The 17,715-nt window shown below is 43.6% G+C and overlaps 2 protein-coding genes across 8 annotated transcripts in view; one reads left to right on the top strand and one right to left on the bottom strand.

Moving 5' to 3' along the window:
* EHHADH (enoyl-CoA hydratase and 3-hydroxyacyl CoA dehydrogenase) overlaps nt 1-6,555 on the bottom strand; it is a 33,662-nt gene extending 27,107 nt beyond the window's left edge. Inside the window, exon 1 of one of the 2 annotated variants that reach the window (XM_072867975.1) lies at nt 6,305-6,555. Coding sequence is in view for 1 of the 2 variants with exons in the window: in XM_072867974.1 (XP_072724075.1) it covers nt 638-711 (74 nt within the window). In the remaining variant the exon portion in view is untranslated. Of the gene's footprint in view, nt 1-637; nt 746-6,304 lie in introns of those variants that run through there. The other variant, XM_072867974.1, reaches the window with a different exon arrangement.
* A 19-nt stretch (nt 6,556-6,574) lies between these two features.
* The window catches only part of MAP3K13 (mitogen-activated protein kinase kinase kinase 13), an 86,719-nt gene continuing 75,578 nt past the window's right edge, over nt 6,575-17,715 (top strand). For 5 of the 6 annotated variants that reach the window (XM_072867971.1, XM_072867967.1, XM_072867973.1 and 2 more), the window contains exons 1-2: nt 6,575-6,715; nt 17,372-17,489. The gene's annotated coding sequence lies outside the window, so the exon portion shown is untranslated. Of the gene's footprint in view, nt 6,732-17,371; nt 17,490-17,715 lie in introns of all 6 variants that reach the window. The other variant, XM_072867968.1, reaches the window with a different exon arrangement.

Below are 17,715 nucleotides of genomic sequence, written 5' to 3'. Positions count from 1 at the left end.
TTTTCACCTATGAGCTGTGAAGGAACTCCAGGGTGACACGGCTGAACTGCTTCGGCTGCCGTGCCATTTCTTGCTGGAAGCATCATCTTGATGCTTAAGGACTGGAAGGTGACAAGAGATATGTGAAGTTTCTAAACAGCTTCCAGGGCAGATGACAGAAAGAACAGATTGATAAGCCTGACACCTCTCCTGCGAAAAAACCCACTAGAAATTACAATAAAGGGCAGAAGTCCCTTTGGAAAAAATCTGGAACTTTCTTCCGTTTGGAAAGAAGTCCCATGGAAAAAATCAGCATGTTTTTTGCAAAGGCTGGCGCAGGTACCCGAGCGGCATTTGGACAGGTCCCTCGGCAGACGCTCTTATCGGGCAGCCTGCCCTGGGACCAGGAGGGGCCTCACACGGGCAAGGGGGGGAAAATGAGGTGAAAAGGAAGGAAATCAGAGAATCCCCCACCCCGCTCGCCAAGGGAGGGCAAGCGCCAGGGACCGAGCCGGCCGCCGCTGCAGCTCCCCGACCCCTTGGCTCGGCGCTCCCTCTGAAGAGCGGCGGGCCGAGCAGGGGCGGCCGTCACAGGAAATGGCGGGCGGCCGCCGGGGGACCACAGCCGCGGGGGGAACCGGCCGCGCCCGCCCGTTACCTCAGCGCGTTGACCGGCGGGTTGCGGAGCCGGATGACGGCCACGGCAGCGGCACCCATTGCGTACTGCGCCATGCCGAGCGCCCTCCGCTGTTCCCACCGCCGAGGCACCCAGGGCGGGCCAGCCCCCGCGGCGCCCCGCCCAAAGCCCGGCCGTCCCCGCCGGGGCGGGACGCCCACAGCGAGGGTGCTGTCCCCGGCCCCGCGGCCTGGGCTGCCCCGGCCTGCAGGGACGCAGTACCTGTGCCTGCGATTTAACGTGCGCTTCCTGTCAAGTGATGTACCCTCGATCTCCTCGGGCATTATTTTACACGTAGCCCCTCAGTTCAGTGCAGTGATACCAACGGTAACCCCTGTTTGGAAAGGATGGTGAGCGTTGTCAGGGCTTGATGGTATGCAACATGCTCTTGGTGTCTAAATGGAAAAATCTGTCACGAGGGCTGGTCCTGCTTAGAACTCTGCAAGAGGCTAAAGGCCTATGTGGTTTTTTTAATTAATACAGGGAAGCTAATGAAGTGAGGATGTGGTAGGCTTTGCCACATTGTAAAATCCTACTTAGAAAATTATTGGTTTGTAAAAAAAGCTAAAAAGTAGGGGGGAAAAAAAAGTAGTTTCTACTATTACAAAATGTATCCTTTGCATTAAAATGTAATTCAAGGGAAAGAAAGATTCTTCAGAGGGAAAATTCCTGGACATTGAAGAACCGATGACTTTTTACATGGATCTGTTGGTGTCTGGTTGTCCTGCCCTGCCACCATCCCTGGTGCAGCTATTCAAGAAGCAATGCAGAAAACACGAAGAGGATGCTTCAGGAGCATCTGCTTGCAGCACTGTGTAAGAGACATGTCAGAGACAGCCCCCAGACCAGGCTGAATCTCCCAGTAACTCCCAAAAAGACCCACCAGCAACCACACATGCTTCTCCTAGGTATGGGTAGGTAACGAGGCCTGTCTTTCCCTGTGGGTTGTAGGGTGTTGGCTTAATCTATGGGATGGGGTGTAGTTTATCCTAATTAACTTCCTGTGGAAAGTTAACTTTGCTTGAAATGTTTTTGTATCTCTACAATCTGTCTTTTGTATCTCTTGGCCTTTAAAAGTCAGCCACTGGGCAGAATGGCTGCAGCTCCTTCCCCTGGTCTGGAACAGCTATAGATAATTTTAGAACTTGATTTACAGTACAGAAAGGTCCATACGAACATATAGCCTTAACTCATCGCAACTGCTGCCTTTATTGTTATTGCTGTTGTGGTGGATCATTACAGCTCTTCTGTCATTTGTTAAGTAATGTAAAAAAAAAAAAAAACAAACCCAAAACTAGGGATAACACTCCACAATTTGCTTGTAAAACAGTGTGTTTTAGGAGTTCATAAAAATGCTGTAAACTATGCCTTGGAGGGCTAACTGATCTGTTGTATTTTTATTAACCAGAATGAAACCAAAGATCACTCTGAGTTGTACTTTCTGTTTATAATTTACAGGTCTATTTTACTTGTGCTTTAATAATACGACTGCTATAGTTGTGACAAAACAGGACCCTTCTGAGCATGAATAAACACAGAAGAAAACAGTTTGCAGGAAAAGAAAGCTCAGTGACTCTACAGAGTCATGGAAAGGCTCCAGTAAATGTTTATTGTTGTAAGCTTTATGGTTGTCTTTTTTTTTTTCCTTAAAGATAAATAGTTTGGTAGTGAGAAGAGGAAGTGCATTTAAGTGTACACAGCAGAGGAAATTAAAGTCTTCAGAGCTTTCTGTGAAGTATTTAATCTGTTCTGCGCTGAGTTGTACAAGGACCAAGCGCAAGGGCCTGAGCTTAAATGCAACTCCCAAACCAATGGAGGAATACAGCTGCATGGGCCCCGGATTAGGCTTCTTGCTCTTTTTTTCTCTCACAGCTTAGCTGTTCTCACAGCAGTCTGATCCAAGGCAATGCAGCTCTGCTATATCAGAGCTGATCTTGAGGACAGGCAGCCATGGGAGGGGGTCGAGGTTGCAGAGCCTGTTGATGCACTTAACCTTGACAAAATGTAATCAAGATGGTCAAGTTTCTTTCTGTAAGCTTTTGAGAAACTCACCAAAAGCTTGTACAGGCCTCCAGTGCTTCTATTTCTAAGGCTGTTCCGTGAGGAGCAGGGCTCTTCCCTGCAGACTGCCTGGCAGTTTATACTTTGATGAAAAACAGCTGTTGACTATGAAACCACAAGACATGGTGGCAGCTTTCTCTAGCCCTAGGCCTGCCCAAAGAAAAGATATCTTGCTGTATGAAGAGAAATACAGATAAAATTGCATATCTAAAATTGCTCATGTTTTCATCCTCTGCTAGGGGGCAGCTCTGCTCTTATTTGTCTGCGGCAGCCGATGCCATTTCAGAAGTAAACTATGATTATGGTAGAGGTTTAACTCTGTGTAAGAAAGTTTGAGTAGTAATGAAACACTTGCTTTCAACAGGACAAGGCAGGCAGTGAGGTAGGTTGTGGATATTCCTCTGGGTGTTGTTAAGTTTTGTCATCCCTGGTCTTTAGACTACATAGTAGAGGATAATGCTCAGAATATGTACCTGGTGCCCATTCCAGTTCTGGAGAAAGAAAAGGCTTCTCAAAATGGGAATATCAAATCCTTAGAGACTCCATTACTAGAAATGGAAAGGAGGGATATTCACCAAAAGACAGATTTCAATGAATGTCAATGTCATGCTTTGTCTCTCAAACCCCCCAGCATGTGCTGTGGTTAAAGAAAAAGAATCCTGCTTCTTCCTGAGCTGGAGCAAAATGAGTCTGTCAAGTCTCCTACAGTCTCCTGGGATCATCAGCTTTGTTCAGGAAGTGCTGAATGATACAAACAAGTGCTTTATTTATAGGAGGCTTGGGTTAATTTTTATTCCAGTATATCATTGGTGCAAGGTACTTCAGAAGATGCAGCTTGATTTGCTATAAACTTATTCACACAGAACAAAAATTCCTGGAAAATTATTATTTGACTAGTTGCACAAAACATGTCAATTTTTGGTGCCAGAGGCACTTGAAAAGGAGGGTCTGCAGTGATGTTCCAGCTGTAGGAGTAGAGTATTTCCGCTGAAACTACCTCTGAGGAATATGGAAGGTCTAACTAGCTGCATTATACAATCTGAACTGTGGTAAGGTGGTAAAACCCGTGGTCACAGTGCTGAGAGTGGTAGGAGCTCTGAAAAGTTAGTTTTTGACAGCAGCTGGTCTAAACATCAGGCTTGAATTACACCTTGCTGTTGAAACAACAGCTCAGAGGGCCAGCTAAATTCAACAACTGTTTTCTGCTTTCCCTTTTACAGTTACGACATTTTAAAAAATTTTTTTACTTCAAAAAGATTATTTGGTGTAAAAAGAGCTGTTGATCTCCTCACCTTTATAATCTTTTGTCTGGTACACTGTTTTCTAATTCTGGCTAACACCTTCATCTCTGGTAAAAAACAATATTGGTAAACATCTGATCATAAAATAATTTTCAAAGGCTCCTTTGGTTATACACACCCTTAGGTGACCTCCTCTGCTAACTATGAGGTCCTTTGCTAAACCGTCTCCAAAAACAGCCTTCCAGACCCTCAGTGAGGTGGAGTTCATCGCCTCAGGGCTGGTATGTACAACTCTTTGAAAGGCACAGCTGGAGTAAGTGTGGTAACTACATCTACGCAGCAAGGCATATTGTGGGCTGTAAAATGTCATCCTATTTTAGAGTTTAAACTTCTGCTGAAGAGTCTCAGATTCTTTTAGCAATGCGGGTTGTTTTATCTTGATGTGATAAAGACATTTAAAAACTTTTCCTCCTTGCTGGGTATCCTTTGAGGCGTTTTTTCCTTTAGTACAAAAGGTTTATAAATGTCTTGGAAACTTCACCTCCTGTTCTGTCTTCTAGACCAAGGCTGGACATAATTAAATGCATAATTAAATTTGTCACTGTTAATATGTACTTAAAAACAGGGCTGTAGGTGCAGAACAGTTGTATATCCAACACTGCACTCCCCCTTAGAAAGAAACAGCTCATTTTCTTTTAAAATGTATGTGTGCAGGTGTGGAGAGCACAGTGACACAGCTCTCTGAGCAGGACAACTATTTGTCTTATTGAGGCTTTACTCTGCTCCTTGGCTCCTTGAAACCAAGAGTTACCCCTCTAAAACTCCCCACTGCATCAGGTCTGTTATGTATGTATATATTAACATCCAGACCTGCAAATACAAAGCCGTTGACAGTTCTGCACACATAAAGCTGCTGTAACATATTTGTTAGCAATGTACAAACCCACAGTATTTTCTATTGAGTGGGTCCCCTGTTCAGCATTTATTTCCCCCTGTACTACTCTGCGCATTTCAGATTTAAATTGTCTTAAACAAAAATTACCATTTCAAATGGAGGATCTTGAGTTCTCCCTGCCAGAACAAAGTATCTATTGGTTATTTTTAATAGTGCAAGCTGATTTAATGATTTTTAAGCTCTGATATTTCCGTGGTTTCAAAGCAACACCTCCTGGCAGGCCGTGGTATTGCTTGTGCAAGCAGAGAGACACCTTCCTTTTGGATTGATACACGACAAAACAGCAAGACAGCAGAGTGATCTACAGCAATAGGCCCTCGTTGCTTAGCGTGCAAATCGCAGTGTGATTGATGTGGCTGTTACGACTTCCACTGAGGGAGAAATAGAAGTGGGGAGCGTGTTTCAGAATTTTTTAAAATGAGAGCAAACATAAGCACTTAGTGCTGTCATACAGGTATCGCTGCCTTTTTTTTTTTGTTTGTTTGTTTATACTACACGTGCTGGTTTACAGTGGACAATACCACCAAAAGCAATGCAGGACTATCCAAAAAACCGTGAAGCCAGCGAACAACGGATGTTTGCTATCATCCCCATAAATGGTAATCCGGGCATTAGTGTTCATCTTTGCCCTCTTAATTTACTCCCTTCTCTATCTCAGTGTAAAACTGACTGGCAGAAAATAGAATTGTGAATGGAAATTCAGAACAGTTTCAGAAAGCTTCATTAATATTTGAAGTATCACATTCCCTTAGTGCTAAAGCAATGTGGCTGTCCTTATGAGCAAATGAAAATACTACAAAAGACATGGAAGCATCACAGAAAACCACTAAAGAACAAGGTTACAGTCCCCTCATTCACAGCATCTACATGTGGTTTAAGGTACTATTATGCTGTATTAGCATCACCACGAAACAATCCAACACACTGGAATAACTTGAGGAATCAGACATGAAGAACCCCAGGCAATTTATACAGAAGACTGAAATATGATGTAAATGTTCATATACTTATAATGAATAAAAGCAACACAAGTCATTGTAGAGGGCTATTTCTTGAAGGAGACAGTAAAATTGTCACTAACGATGATAAAAAGATATATGTAATCAACAAATGTTTCTGCTCTCCATTCCAGATTGCTGGTTGATTTGTTGATGTACCATTAATTTTTTCTGTCCAGTAGTAAAGTACGATGTTAAAAGCATGTGTCAAATTTTGGCATCTTAATATCCAGTTTGGCCATGTAGGCTGCATCCTAATATTTTGAGAGAACTAGCTGAAAAATTATCTGACTACTGGGGCTGGTATCACTAAGTCTTCAAAAACAGGGGAAACCTCAGATTACAAGAAAACCATTTTGTGGTTTGCCTGCCCGAATTGCACTCAGCCACAAACCTGGCGCACTGCTATCCATGACAACCCACGCAAGTAATCGAACTGGCTGCTCTGGAGGCCGAGGACCGGCCGGGCTGCGGCCTGTCCCTTGTCTGAGCGTCCCGATTCTCAGCAGCCTGCCCGGGGCAGCCGGGATTCCCACGCACACTCCGCTCGGCCAAGGTCTCCTCTGGCCCGCGGAGCCCCTCAGACGGACCCGAGGTGCTTCGGGGTGGCGCTGCCCACCACACGCATCCGCCTCACGGCCTCACGGCCTCCCGCCCTCAGACACAGCCCAAACAACGCCCGCATCCCGCTGCGCCTGCGCGCCCCGCTGCCCGCGGCGGGGCGGAGCGCAGCCCCGGAAGTGACGCGGAGAGGCGAGGCCGGTGCTGAGCAGGGCGGGCTGCCGGCGCCGGACGCGGTGCCCAGGTAACGCGGCGCCCAGGTAACGCGGCGGGGGCGGCTGGGCTGGGGCCCTCCTGTCTCTCAGCGGCCGAGGCAGTGGGAGGGTCGGCGCGGGCGGGGTCCCAGCACCGGGGGTCGCCCTGGAGGTGAGCGGCTCCGGCGGCCCCTCAGCCCCCGGACGCTGTCTGGGCGCCTCCCCCCTCGGGACGGCCACCGGTGCTTCGCGGGTGAGCCCCGGGCGCGCAGGAGTGCGAGCTGCCGCCCGCCGCCTTGCTGAGCGCGTCCCACTGCTCCCTGGTGTCGCTTGTGCTTTGCACGGGCCGAGCCAGGATTTGTCCGCTCCTGTAGCGCGTAGCTTCCACGCTTGCATATTTAAAAAAAAAAAAAAGGGAGTTTTTCCTATTTAAAAAAAGAAGTTAGACTTGCATCCGTGGCACTAGCTGTTTCTCAGCGCTGTAACAAAGCCAGGTGTTGGTAATGCCTATTTTGAGGCAGATGAACAATCACAGGGTATATCTCCTCTTCCCGGGAAGTAAATCTCCAGACAGAATCTGAGGCAGGTCATTATTGAGTTAAGACTGTGGTGACTATCGTAATCCTGTCTGAGCAACACGTCCCAGAGGCTGTTGACAGATCAAAAAAATCGGCACAGGCTTCTGTGTTTTTGTGCCCTATTCAGTAAAATAAAGTGTAGTGATTTCGGTGCTTCTCTCATCTGAGAGAAGTTTGGAAGAGTGAAAGGGATGGCTTTAGCAGAGACTTTGCTTGGACTATCTTTGACTTAGCCCAATAAAGTGAAATGAGGTAATAACTGGTAAGAAGTGCAGCACTTAAAACTGTGAAGGAAGACAGCATCTTGCCTTCTTATAGGAAAAGGCAGTTCCCAGGGCAGAATCGAGTGCCTCTAGCTTATTTTTGCTAAATGGATGGAGGTGGATATAAGTAATGCTTGCAGGCGTAGTACAATGAAAATAAAACCTTTAGAGAAAATGGATAGGAACCTGTCAGCCTCCTTTCTCATTTGAGCTTTGTGGGAGTTTTGGTGCTGGAAACTACTAAGACCGTGTTAGGACTTCATTTGCAGTTGTTCTTGTTTTATCCTCTGATTTTACTAGTTTGGAGATAGACTGCTCGTAACATACTGATCTCATTCTCACAGCAGAGTGAAAAAATAAAGAGAAATACTTTCTGCATTCACTCTGAGATGGCTTTAGCAGAGACTTCGCTTGGACTATCTTTGACTTAGCCCAATAAAGTGAAATGAGGTAATAACTGGTAAGAAGTGCAGCACTTAAAACTGTGAAGGAAGACAGCATCTTGCCTTCTTATAGGAAAAGGCAGTTCCCAGGGCAGAATCGAGTGCCTCTAGCTTATTTTTGCTAAATGGATGGAGGTGGATATAAGTAATGCTTGCAGGCGTAGTACAATGAAAATAAAACCTTTAGAGAAAATGGATAGGAACCTGTCAGCCTCCTTTCTCATTTGAGCTTTGTGGGAGTTTTGGTGCTGGAAACTACTAAGACCGTGTTAGGACTTCATTTGCAGTTGTTCTTGTTTTATCCTCTGATTTTACTAGTTTGGAGATAGACTGCTCGTAACATACTGATCTCATTCTCACAGCAGAGTGAAAAAATAAAGAGAAATACTTTCTGCATTCACTCTGAGATGGCTTTAGCAGAGACTTCGCTTGGACTATCTTTGACTTAGCCCAATAAAGTGAAATGAGGTAATAACTGGTAAGAAGTGCAGCACTTAAAACTGTGAAGGAAGACAGCATCTTGCCTTCTTATAGGAAAAGGCAGTTCCCAGGGCAGAATTGAGTGCCTCTAGCTTATTTTTGCTAAATGGATGGAGGTGGATATAAGTAATGCTTGCAGGCGTAGTACAATGAAAATAAAACCTTTAGAGAAAATGGATAGGAACCTGTCAGCCTCCTTTCTCATTTGAGCTTTGTGGGAGTTTTGGTGCTGGAAACTACTAAGACCGTGTTAGGACTTCATTTGCAGTTGTTCTTGTTTTATCCTCTGATTTTACTAGTTTGGAGATAGACTGCTCGTAACATACTGATCTCATTCTCAAAGCAGAGTGAAAAAATAAAGAGAAATACTTTCTGCATTCACTCTGAGATGGATTTGATACCTGATCTGATTGCTGCAAGCAGGCATTTGGGATGTGAAAGGTTACATTTTCATGGTAACTATATGGATTGGTAAGTGTGGAATTTCAAGAGAGCCGGTTTAGGATGATGTTACTGCTGAAAGAGGTGGCTCTGTGCACCTCTTTCACAGCCCTCTGATTGTCCATTTTCATTGCCTCTCGTGTGCAGGTATAAGTGGTTGTGTGGTCGGCTGGATCCATCCGCCAAACCAGCCAGCAATTGACACCATACAGAAAGTGAGCTGATGGAGCTGACTGTGTGTCTGTACTAATGCTAGTGTAATAGAACAGGGAGAGGCAGGTCTGCCCATTAGGCAGTGTCATGGATCAAAACTAGTTAAGCTGCTTGTGAAAATGTTCCCTGAGGCTGCACTTCCCTGGACAGGTGATCTGGCCTAGTGTTTGTGGTTTGTTTTTTTGGTGTTTTTTTGTTGTTGTTGTTTTGTTTTGGTATTTTTTAGATGAAAGCTGTGCAATACTGTCTGTCTCCGTATTTCATGATGTGGCTAATATTCTCAGGACACCACCCCCCCGCCACTCGTTCACAGTAGAAATATTTTTATTTTGTTCCCTGAAAAAATTCACTTCTGGGTGATGACCAAACTGGTACATGTGGAGGGTTACAAATGTAGAACTGGAGAATTTTTAGAAATTACCTGTGGTGATTATAATCAATAACTCCACTGGTATCATTGCTAAAACAGCTGTTCAGTTTTAGAGAACAAAAGCAGTTGTTGCTAAATGTAAAGATGGGAGTATTAGCAGTAAATAAGGAAATTGCATTTAGACACAAAAAACAGGTGGGTAAATAATTGAAACAGATGTAGTAAACAAAAAATTGCTCTCAGTTGCCCAGTTTTGGTCTCAACTGTATTTTAACAGCTGTTTCTGACATCAGAAAGATCTCTGTCCAAAAAGATGATAAAAGATGAGACTATTAGCAAAACTTTATTTACATCAGAGGCATGCAAAGAATTTTTTTGGATCTAAACAGTTAGGTTAGCTTCACTATGAACTATGAACAATCTACCTGAAAAAAAAAAATCAGTCATTTGTTTATTATTTTAAAGTCTATGTTAGTACAGCAGCTCATAGATTTTATTCAGACATTTAGTGGAGAATAAATACTTCTCCTTGTAATGTCCAAGAGTTTTATATAAGCCTTTGTGACATAGTTTAAAGGCTTAATTGCAGTATTAACATACTACTTCTTGAAAAAGTGCTGAATTTCCAGAACTTGGTGTGGCTTAGTTTTAAATGATTTTTGCACTGTGGCTCCTGCCCCTGTCTTGAACCTGTTCTGTGGTGTACACATCATATTGTTTAGAACTCCTTTCATGGAAACATTTTCTTTTAGGTCCTTTATTAAAATTATTAAAGCTGAATCTAACTGCTGTCCTTGTAGAATTTATCTTTACAATTTCTCATAAAGAAGATAAATTGCCCTTTATTATTCTTTGTTAGAAAAGATAGTGTAAGATTTAATAAGTTACTATATCAAGTACTCTAGGCAAGTCTCAACAGTACAGTGCTTAAGGTAAATATTGACTTGCTGTATAGGACTTTGGTCTTGTGTAACCCTTGCTGAAGCTGCAGCCAGGAGAAAGGTATCATGGCAAAGATAATGACAGCTTAAAATTACCCCCTACCAAACTGAAGCCAGTCTAGCTGTGCACAGAAGCAGCTAATGATCACAGGGGAGGCTCAGCTTGGTGATGCTTGTAACTGATTAAACGTAGAGTTAATTCCTCTGTCTCTTTCTTGTCTCTGTGGAAGATAAAAATTAATTAAAATACCATTTAAAGAAAAGTGTGAAATAAGGATGTAAAAAATGTTAGTGTTTTTTGCCGTGTAGTCTTTAACTACATAAGCATAAACCTTCCTGTGGTACACTCATGCTGTTGGTAGTCTCTGCAGCACGGTGTGAGTAGGTAATTAACTTTGTACGTGGGGTGGCGACAGTCCTTCTCTGTCTCTCTGTAGATAGTGAAATGACTAGAAGTTGGGGTCTCATCGCTGGTGCCAAGTCTGGTGATCCTTTCTAATCTTGCTCTTATTTATACTTAAACATACCTTTAGCTGGAAGAAATTCTATGTGCCAGCTGTCAGGAGGTCTCGTCTCTGGGACCATGCTTCCCAGTATAGAAGGCTCTTTGTGTTTTATGTACATATGATCGCTTGAAAAAATAAACATTTCTTATTCTTGCAAAGATTGACTTTCAAATATGAACTAAGCGTAATTGGTTCAGTATTTCAAGCCTGCTCCATGCCTCTTTCCTTGCTATTGTGGGCTTTCTTATAAAGGTCTAAAATCTGGTTGCTAAACTGCATTGAAAATAGAAGAATTCCTCTGGAACTGATGAGATAAATTTTTTTCCGTAGTGATGTGGCGTATATAATTCTTAAATGCTTTGCTGTGGGGAGCTCAGCATGCAACACAGAGCTGTTTATTAAAGAAAACTCATTTTTGTTGAGCTAAGAGGCTTTGTAGGTGGGAGGCATCTTAGACTTCCTTATTTGCCAGTGGGGAATAGGAGTTTCAAGCTAATCAGGAGGTTGTTAGCAAAAAAAAAAAAAAAAGAGCCATTCATCTAAGGTGCTTTAGGTGAAGGAATTTCTGCATCCTTTAGTAGCAATATATTTTGAGCTGTTTATATGTGAGTGGAGGAGTAAGTTATTTTATATCTTTGGTAAGTCTGGTTTACTGTCAGAATCTAGTTCTAGGAAGATTTTTCTCCTGGTTATTGGAAGAAGGTTGGGTATGTCATGTGTCAACTTCATTTGCTATAAACTGAGGTTTCGATGGAAGAAACATTTTGTTTTAGATGTAGGATTGGGTTGATAAATTCTGCCTTTTTACTTGCTCATTTTGAAACCATTTCCCTAACTGTGATGGGCATGAATTGCTCCTTGCTCACTCTGGATATTCTGCAACGTGCATTTATAGAGCTGTCTGTGAAGAGCCTGTGGAGTAAAAGGTGGTTCAGGTTTTTAGCATTCCTGTCAACTTTTTCCACTTCGTGAATTTAATGTTGTGATGTGATTACTTTTCAGGTGTGTTTCAAAGATGCCTGGATGTTTAGTGTGACTGAAGTCGATATTTAGGCTGAACTCCAGATGGTGGTCAGAGGATTACTTCGAGAGCTAATTACGAGTGTTCTTTGTATAAGTCTGAATAGTTACATCATGAAGATTTTTCTTTAATGATTCATTGGGCAATTTAGTGGGGAAAAAACCCCAACTCTTTAACTTTCTGATGAAGCATGCTTTTCCCTTAGCCGATCTGGCTCATATTGAGCTGTACCCCAGCACTTGCAGGCTATTTTAATGGGTATTCATTTCCTCACTCTGAAAATGAGATCTATGATGTCTTTGAAGTCTGGATATCTCTTTCTCTCTGCATATATAGCCTACATTTCTCCTTGCATCCATCTACTGAGTGAGCATACTGCTGTGGTGTGAGCTGTGAACAAAGACCTCTGCCCGTGGTTTATTCAGGCATAGACTCCATTGAGTTAGTGTGTGCTATTTTTGGAGTTCCCTTGGGGAGAAGGCGGTGAGCCTATCTAACCTCAGAGCCGAGCAGAGGGGAATGTAGCAATGTCAGCTTTGGTGTCACTGTGCTGGGTCAGCTGTTGGTGGCGGTTCTGTCAGGGAGGATACTGTCTTCTGCAAAGAGGTGTTAGCGGGGTCATCCAGCAGCAAGTTGGTGAGAAAACATTCATTTTACTCCATTGATTTGTTATTGTTGCCAGGAAACACCTTGTGCACCTTTCAGACTTGTGAGCTATGGCTGCTCCTATCTTAGCTCAACAGATTTGCCCTACAACTCATAGATAAAGGTCAGTGTCCCTGACATCTGCAGCTCCGGATCACTGTGCCAGCCTATTTTGTCAGGCTGCATTGTCACTGTCTTACTTGGTGCCTGGTGCTGTGGCCACTACAGTTTTGGCCTTTGGTCTGTGGCAGGACAGCTTAGTGCTAAAGGGAATGAAGTTTCCTCTCAATTATATCCTTCCCTATTTCTGGACTAGTTGGGTATCCGTCGAAGAGTAGTTTCTCACTGGTGCTGTATATCCAATGCTGCTTCTGGCTTCAGATCAGCCAAGCACCTGAATGTTGGTGGAGGTGGAGAAAACATAGTGCTGGGGTCTCATGCTGGTGGTGCCTTGGACCTCAGCAGGTAGCAGATTGATTTCTGAGTTTTCCTTAATATAATTTGTTTTCTACCTGTTTTCTTTATAACAACCTGAATGCTAAAGTTTGCGATGTTGCTCGGTGGCATTAGGACACCCCTTTGGGAATGAGAATGTTTAAAAGTTGCTTTAATCATAGGATTGCTGGGAGGACTTCTTTCTCTTCGTATCTTCTGAGGTGAAGGTTAGTATGTCATATAGCTGACACAGAGTTCTTTGACCTTCCTGGTTCACTTACAAATAGAGTGCTCTTTTAATGGATTATTTACATTCCTCAAGGTACAGTGTCCTGTAGTTTCAATGTAACTGCCTGTCTGTAATGGGAGGAAATACTGGTGCTGGTTAACTGATTTGATGTGTTCTCATGATTAGTGCAGTCAAGTTCAGGAGCTCAGTAAGATGACCTGGTAGGCAGTTGAGTGGGGAGATACCTGTATAGAAGCCTCCAAGCTCTTGCAGCCATAGGGAATGTTTGCAGAGTCATTTTTTCCGCTGTGTCTAGGGCCAGAACGTACAAGTTGCAACAGAAAGAGTCATCATGATGTCCCTAAGAGATGAAAGGATTTGTACGGGTTTTTCTTAGCTTTTTCAGGGAACGGTTGATCTTGGGACCAGTACCTTGAGCTTGCTGGTGAGCTGGCTGCTTTCCTGTGGTTCTGAACACACTGAAGCAGCAAAGATCATTCCTCAGACTCTGAGTGTGTGATTCTGTCAGTGCCCTCTTCAGAAACTGGATTACCTTGAAGTCAATCTCTTTGCCTTCATTTCCAACAGGAACTGTCAGTTCTCTTTCGAAAAACCTAAATCTAAGCCCAGTCTTCCTGATTCATGGAGTGGGAGGCCATTGTGTGTCTGACCCCAAACTGTCTGCTATTCAAGGTTCTGCAACATGTGATGCCTCGTGTTGCATCAGATGATGGATGGCTAATTTTTTTGATTCGCTCCTTGCTAAGGCATCCTTGAACTTTCTGCCTATTTTGTGGGAGCCCCATATGATTGCAGGACCGAAAGAAAACCCTAACTTCAGATTTGTGTTGCATCACACAGGCTGGGTGCTGGGTAGTTCTTGACACTTACAACAGCCCGCTCTTCTCCATTACAAGACTGTCATCAGTATCAGGAAAGATGGTAGTAAAGAACCTGCTCAGCCAAATGGCCAATTTCCCCTCTTTGTGCTCAATAAGTTCAGTGTTTTCTTTGGAGGTCACAGTACTTCATACTCCTTAATTTCTCTTCTTTCCTGGTAAGTCATGCTTTTTCTTTCCTGGTGAGTCATGCTTTGTCCAGGTTGCTCCCTAAGATTTCATTTCAATCTTTTTCTGAAGCCTCACATCTCCAACGCAGAGGTGCTATACCACCCTTGTGTGTTGAGAGAAGACTTTTTTTTTTTCATAATTAGAGGATTAAATCTTCCAGGTGTTCTTTGAAGCTACTACTGAGAGAAGCAAGGCTATTGCCAGAGTCACTTGGAGGTGCATTAGAGACTCTTAGGAGCTTGTTTATGCTTTGTGTGATGGGAGATATTCCTTGTCCTCCTTTCCCCCCGGGCTAGCTCAGATTATGCTGATAGTATTAGTGAAGAACACTTCCAAGTCTGATGTCATTCTACAGCAAAAACCTGGAGGTTTGTTGAGATACTCACCAAGCAGTGGGACTTTGCAGAGTCATCCAGGAATGAAACTGCATTTTGTGGAGCAAAATGTACTGAGATTGCTGTTTGCATGGAGGACTCTGATGCTAGTTTTTAGATAGCTGCAAAAGAGTAGCTCCAAGCAGAGCTCTACAGACACATTGTGCATGCACAGAGTTACCTGAAGTTACAGGAGAGTTGCTTTTAAGTGGCCAGTGTTCTTTAATCTATATTGTCTGTATGACACTCTACTCCTTCTCTCTTTGTGGTTCTTTCAAACTCCAGCAGCAAGTTGACAAGAACTGCGAGTTTGGGATATATGCAAAACCTCTGTACCTGTGAGCCTGCAAAGAGGGGTGGGACTTGCCCTGCAGATATGGCTAAAGGGAAAAAAAAATCTTGACTATGCATCTCAAGCAGTCAAGTGTGAAAGTGAAAATGGATAATATATACTGAGCTGTAATTATTGGGAAGTAGTTGTGTTTTCCTAAACTTCCTGGCTGTTGGGAACCTTGAGAGTGTGACCCGAGTAATCTAAAAGAGATGGAGGGTTTCACTGCCTTCACTCGCCGGTCACAAGCAGTGTTCCCCAGGGCTCTGTGCTGGGGCCAGTTCTGTTTAATATCTTTATCAATGACCTGGACGAAGGGATCGAGTGCACCCTCAGTAAGTTTGCAGATGACACCAAATTGGGCGGGAGTGTTGATCTGCTTGAGGGTAGGAAGGCTCTGCAGTGGGATCTGGACAGGCTGGATCAATGGGCCGAGGTCAATTGTATGAGGTTCAGCAAGGCTAAGTGCAAGGTCCTGCACTTGGGCCACAGCAACCCCATGCAACGCTACAGGCTTGGGGAAGAGTGGCTGGAAAGCTGGCTGGTGGAAAAGGACCTGGGGGTGTTGGTTGACAGCTGCCTGAATATGAGCCAGCAGTGTGCCCAGGTGGCCAAGAAAGCCAATGGCATCCTGGCTTGTATCAGAAATAGTGTGGCCAGCAGGACTACGGAAGTGATCATGCCCTTGTACTTGGCACTGGTGAGGCCACACGTCGAATACTGTGTTCAGCTTTGGGCTCCTCACTACAAGAGAGACACTGAGGTGCTGGAGTGTGTCCAGAGAAGGGCAACGAAGCTGGTGAAGGGTCTAGAGCAGAAGTCTTATGAGGAGCGGCTGAGGGAACTGGGGTTGTTTAGCCTGGAGAAAAGGAGGCTGAGGGGAGACCTTATTGCTCTCTACAGCTACCTGAAAGGAGGTTGTAGAGAGGTGGGTGTCAATCTCTTCTCCCAAGCAACTAGTGACAGGACGAGAGGAAATGGCCTCAAGTTGCGCCAGGGGAGGTTTAGATTGGATACTAGGAAATTTTACTTCACTGAAAGTGTTGTCAAGCATTGGCATGGGCTGCCCAGGGAAGTGGTTGAGTCGCCTTCCCTGGAAGTATTTAAAAGACGTTTGGATGAGGTGCTTAGGGACATGGTTTAGTGGTGGTCTTGGTAGTGTTAGGTTTATGGTTGGACTTGATGATCTGAAAGGTCTTTTCCAACCTATACAATTCTGTGATTCTGTGATTTTGAGTAACGTTGTGACTCTTTCATGGACACTTCCACAAGGACAGAATATTGATAATAAGAACTACAAGACATGCTGTGTGGAAATTTTATCTGCCTAAGTAGCTGCTAGTCCAATTCCATTAATGTTTGCATATTTAATAAACTTTTAAAGTTGGATTTTAATGAGTTGGCAGTTATCTCTGAACATCCAGCAGCAGCAGTCACAGAGTCTAGGTGGCTCTCAAATGCGGATTTCTCTCACTTAGAAGGCATGTGGCCTTTCCTTGGGCAGTGAGCACTTGACAGGCTATAGCATGCTTTGATTCAGTTTGTACTGATGTACATCAACAATGAATTTCTTAATTTGGATGGAGCCCTAGGGTTAAGTTTTCAGAGGAGGAATCTTTTTAAAAAGCTGGATATAAGAGAACATGACCTTGGTTAATCTCATAGCACACCATTTATCTACTTGGGATGATTCTTGCTAGTGATCTAATTATTTTGGCTGCAAAATGGGCCTCCTAGGGAATTTGTTTCTAATGTGGCATTTGCTCATTTACAATCCCAGTGCTTTTGCTTTGCCTTTTCAGCCCGATTTTCCAAACATTTATCAAACTCCTCAGAACCTCAAGCAGGCTAAGAAGTGCCCTGGTTGTGCTGCACAGTTGGAACCAAATGTCTCTAATGAGGTTATGGAAGCTAATCTATTATTGAGGGGACCTTGGCAAAACTAAGCAGAAGAGTTCAGTGTTTGTGCTTTTGAGATAAACCTAAGTGTAGTAAATATGTCAGTATGTAAAATGTAGCAGACAAGGTGAAAAGGGACTTTTGATAACATCTCAGTTCTGGCACCAGCATGACTTTAAATAAGTCACTTCCCTATTCCAAATCTTTAGGATAAGTTCTCAATATGCTACTGTAATGTAGATAGTAAATGTGTAAGCTGTGAGGGTCGCAGGGGTAAAGAAAGAAGCCCTTACCGCCTTCTTTGAGATAAGACAACATAGTAATTCAGTGACTGGACCCATCAGATTGGTTTCAGGTAACCTTTCAGTGTGCCCATTAAAAAGCAGGAAAAATGTAATGTTTATGTAACATAGTAACTTTATCTGAGAGGACTGTATTTTAAATTGAAGTTCTTTTTATATCTCCAGAATACCAGTTTCTGAGAGGAAGAGCAAAGAGAGTTTAACGACAAAAACTGATGGACCATTACATCTTCCAAAATGAGCCTATTCACACTTTTCTACTGGAAACTAACATGTCTTGAAGGTGAGTAGGTTTTGTACATGGCAGATGAGCTGCCCAATGTCTTGGGCCTTGACCATCAGTCTTCCCCAAAGATAGATCTGTCCTCACTTCCCTTAGTGTTCAACTGCCTTTCTGGGCTGGCGTAGCCCATAGAAGCATGCTTGTGAAAGTATGTATTTTATCATTGGGAGAAATATGTAGGAAGTATACACCTTACCAATACCAATTAATTATCATCAATTTGGAA

This window comes from Ciconia boyciana, chromosome 7 (assembly GCF_034638445.1).
Source record: "Ciconia boyciana chromosome 7, ASM3463844v1, whole genome shotgun sequence".
NCBI classification, from domain to species: Eukaryota; Metazoa; Chordata; class Aves; order Ciconiiformes; family Ciconiidae; genus Ciconia; species Ciconia boyciana.
Note: the sequence above shows the minus strand (reverse complement) of the source record. Positions and strands in the feature narration are given on the sequence as shown.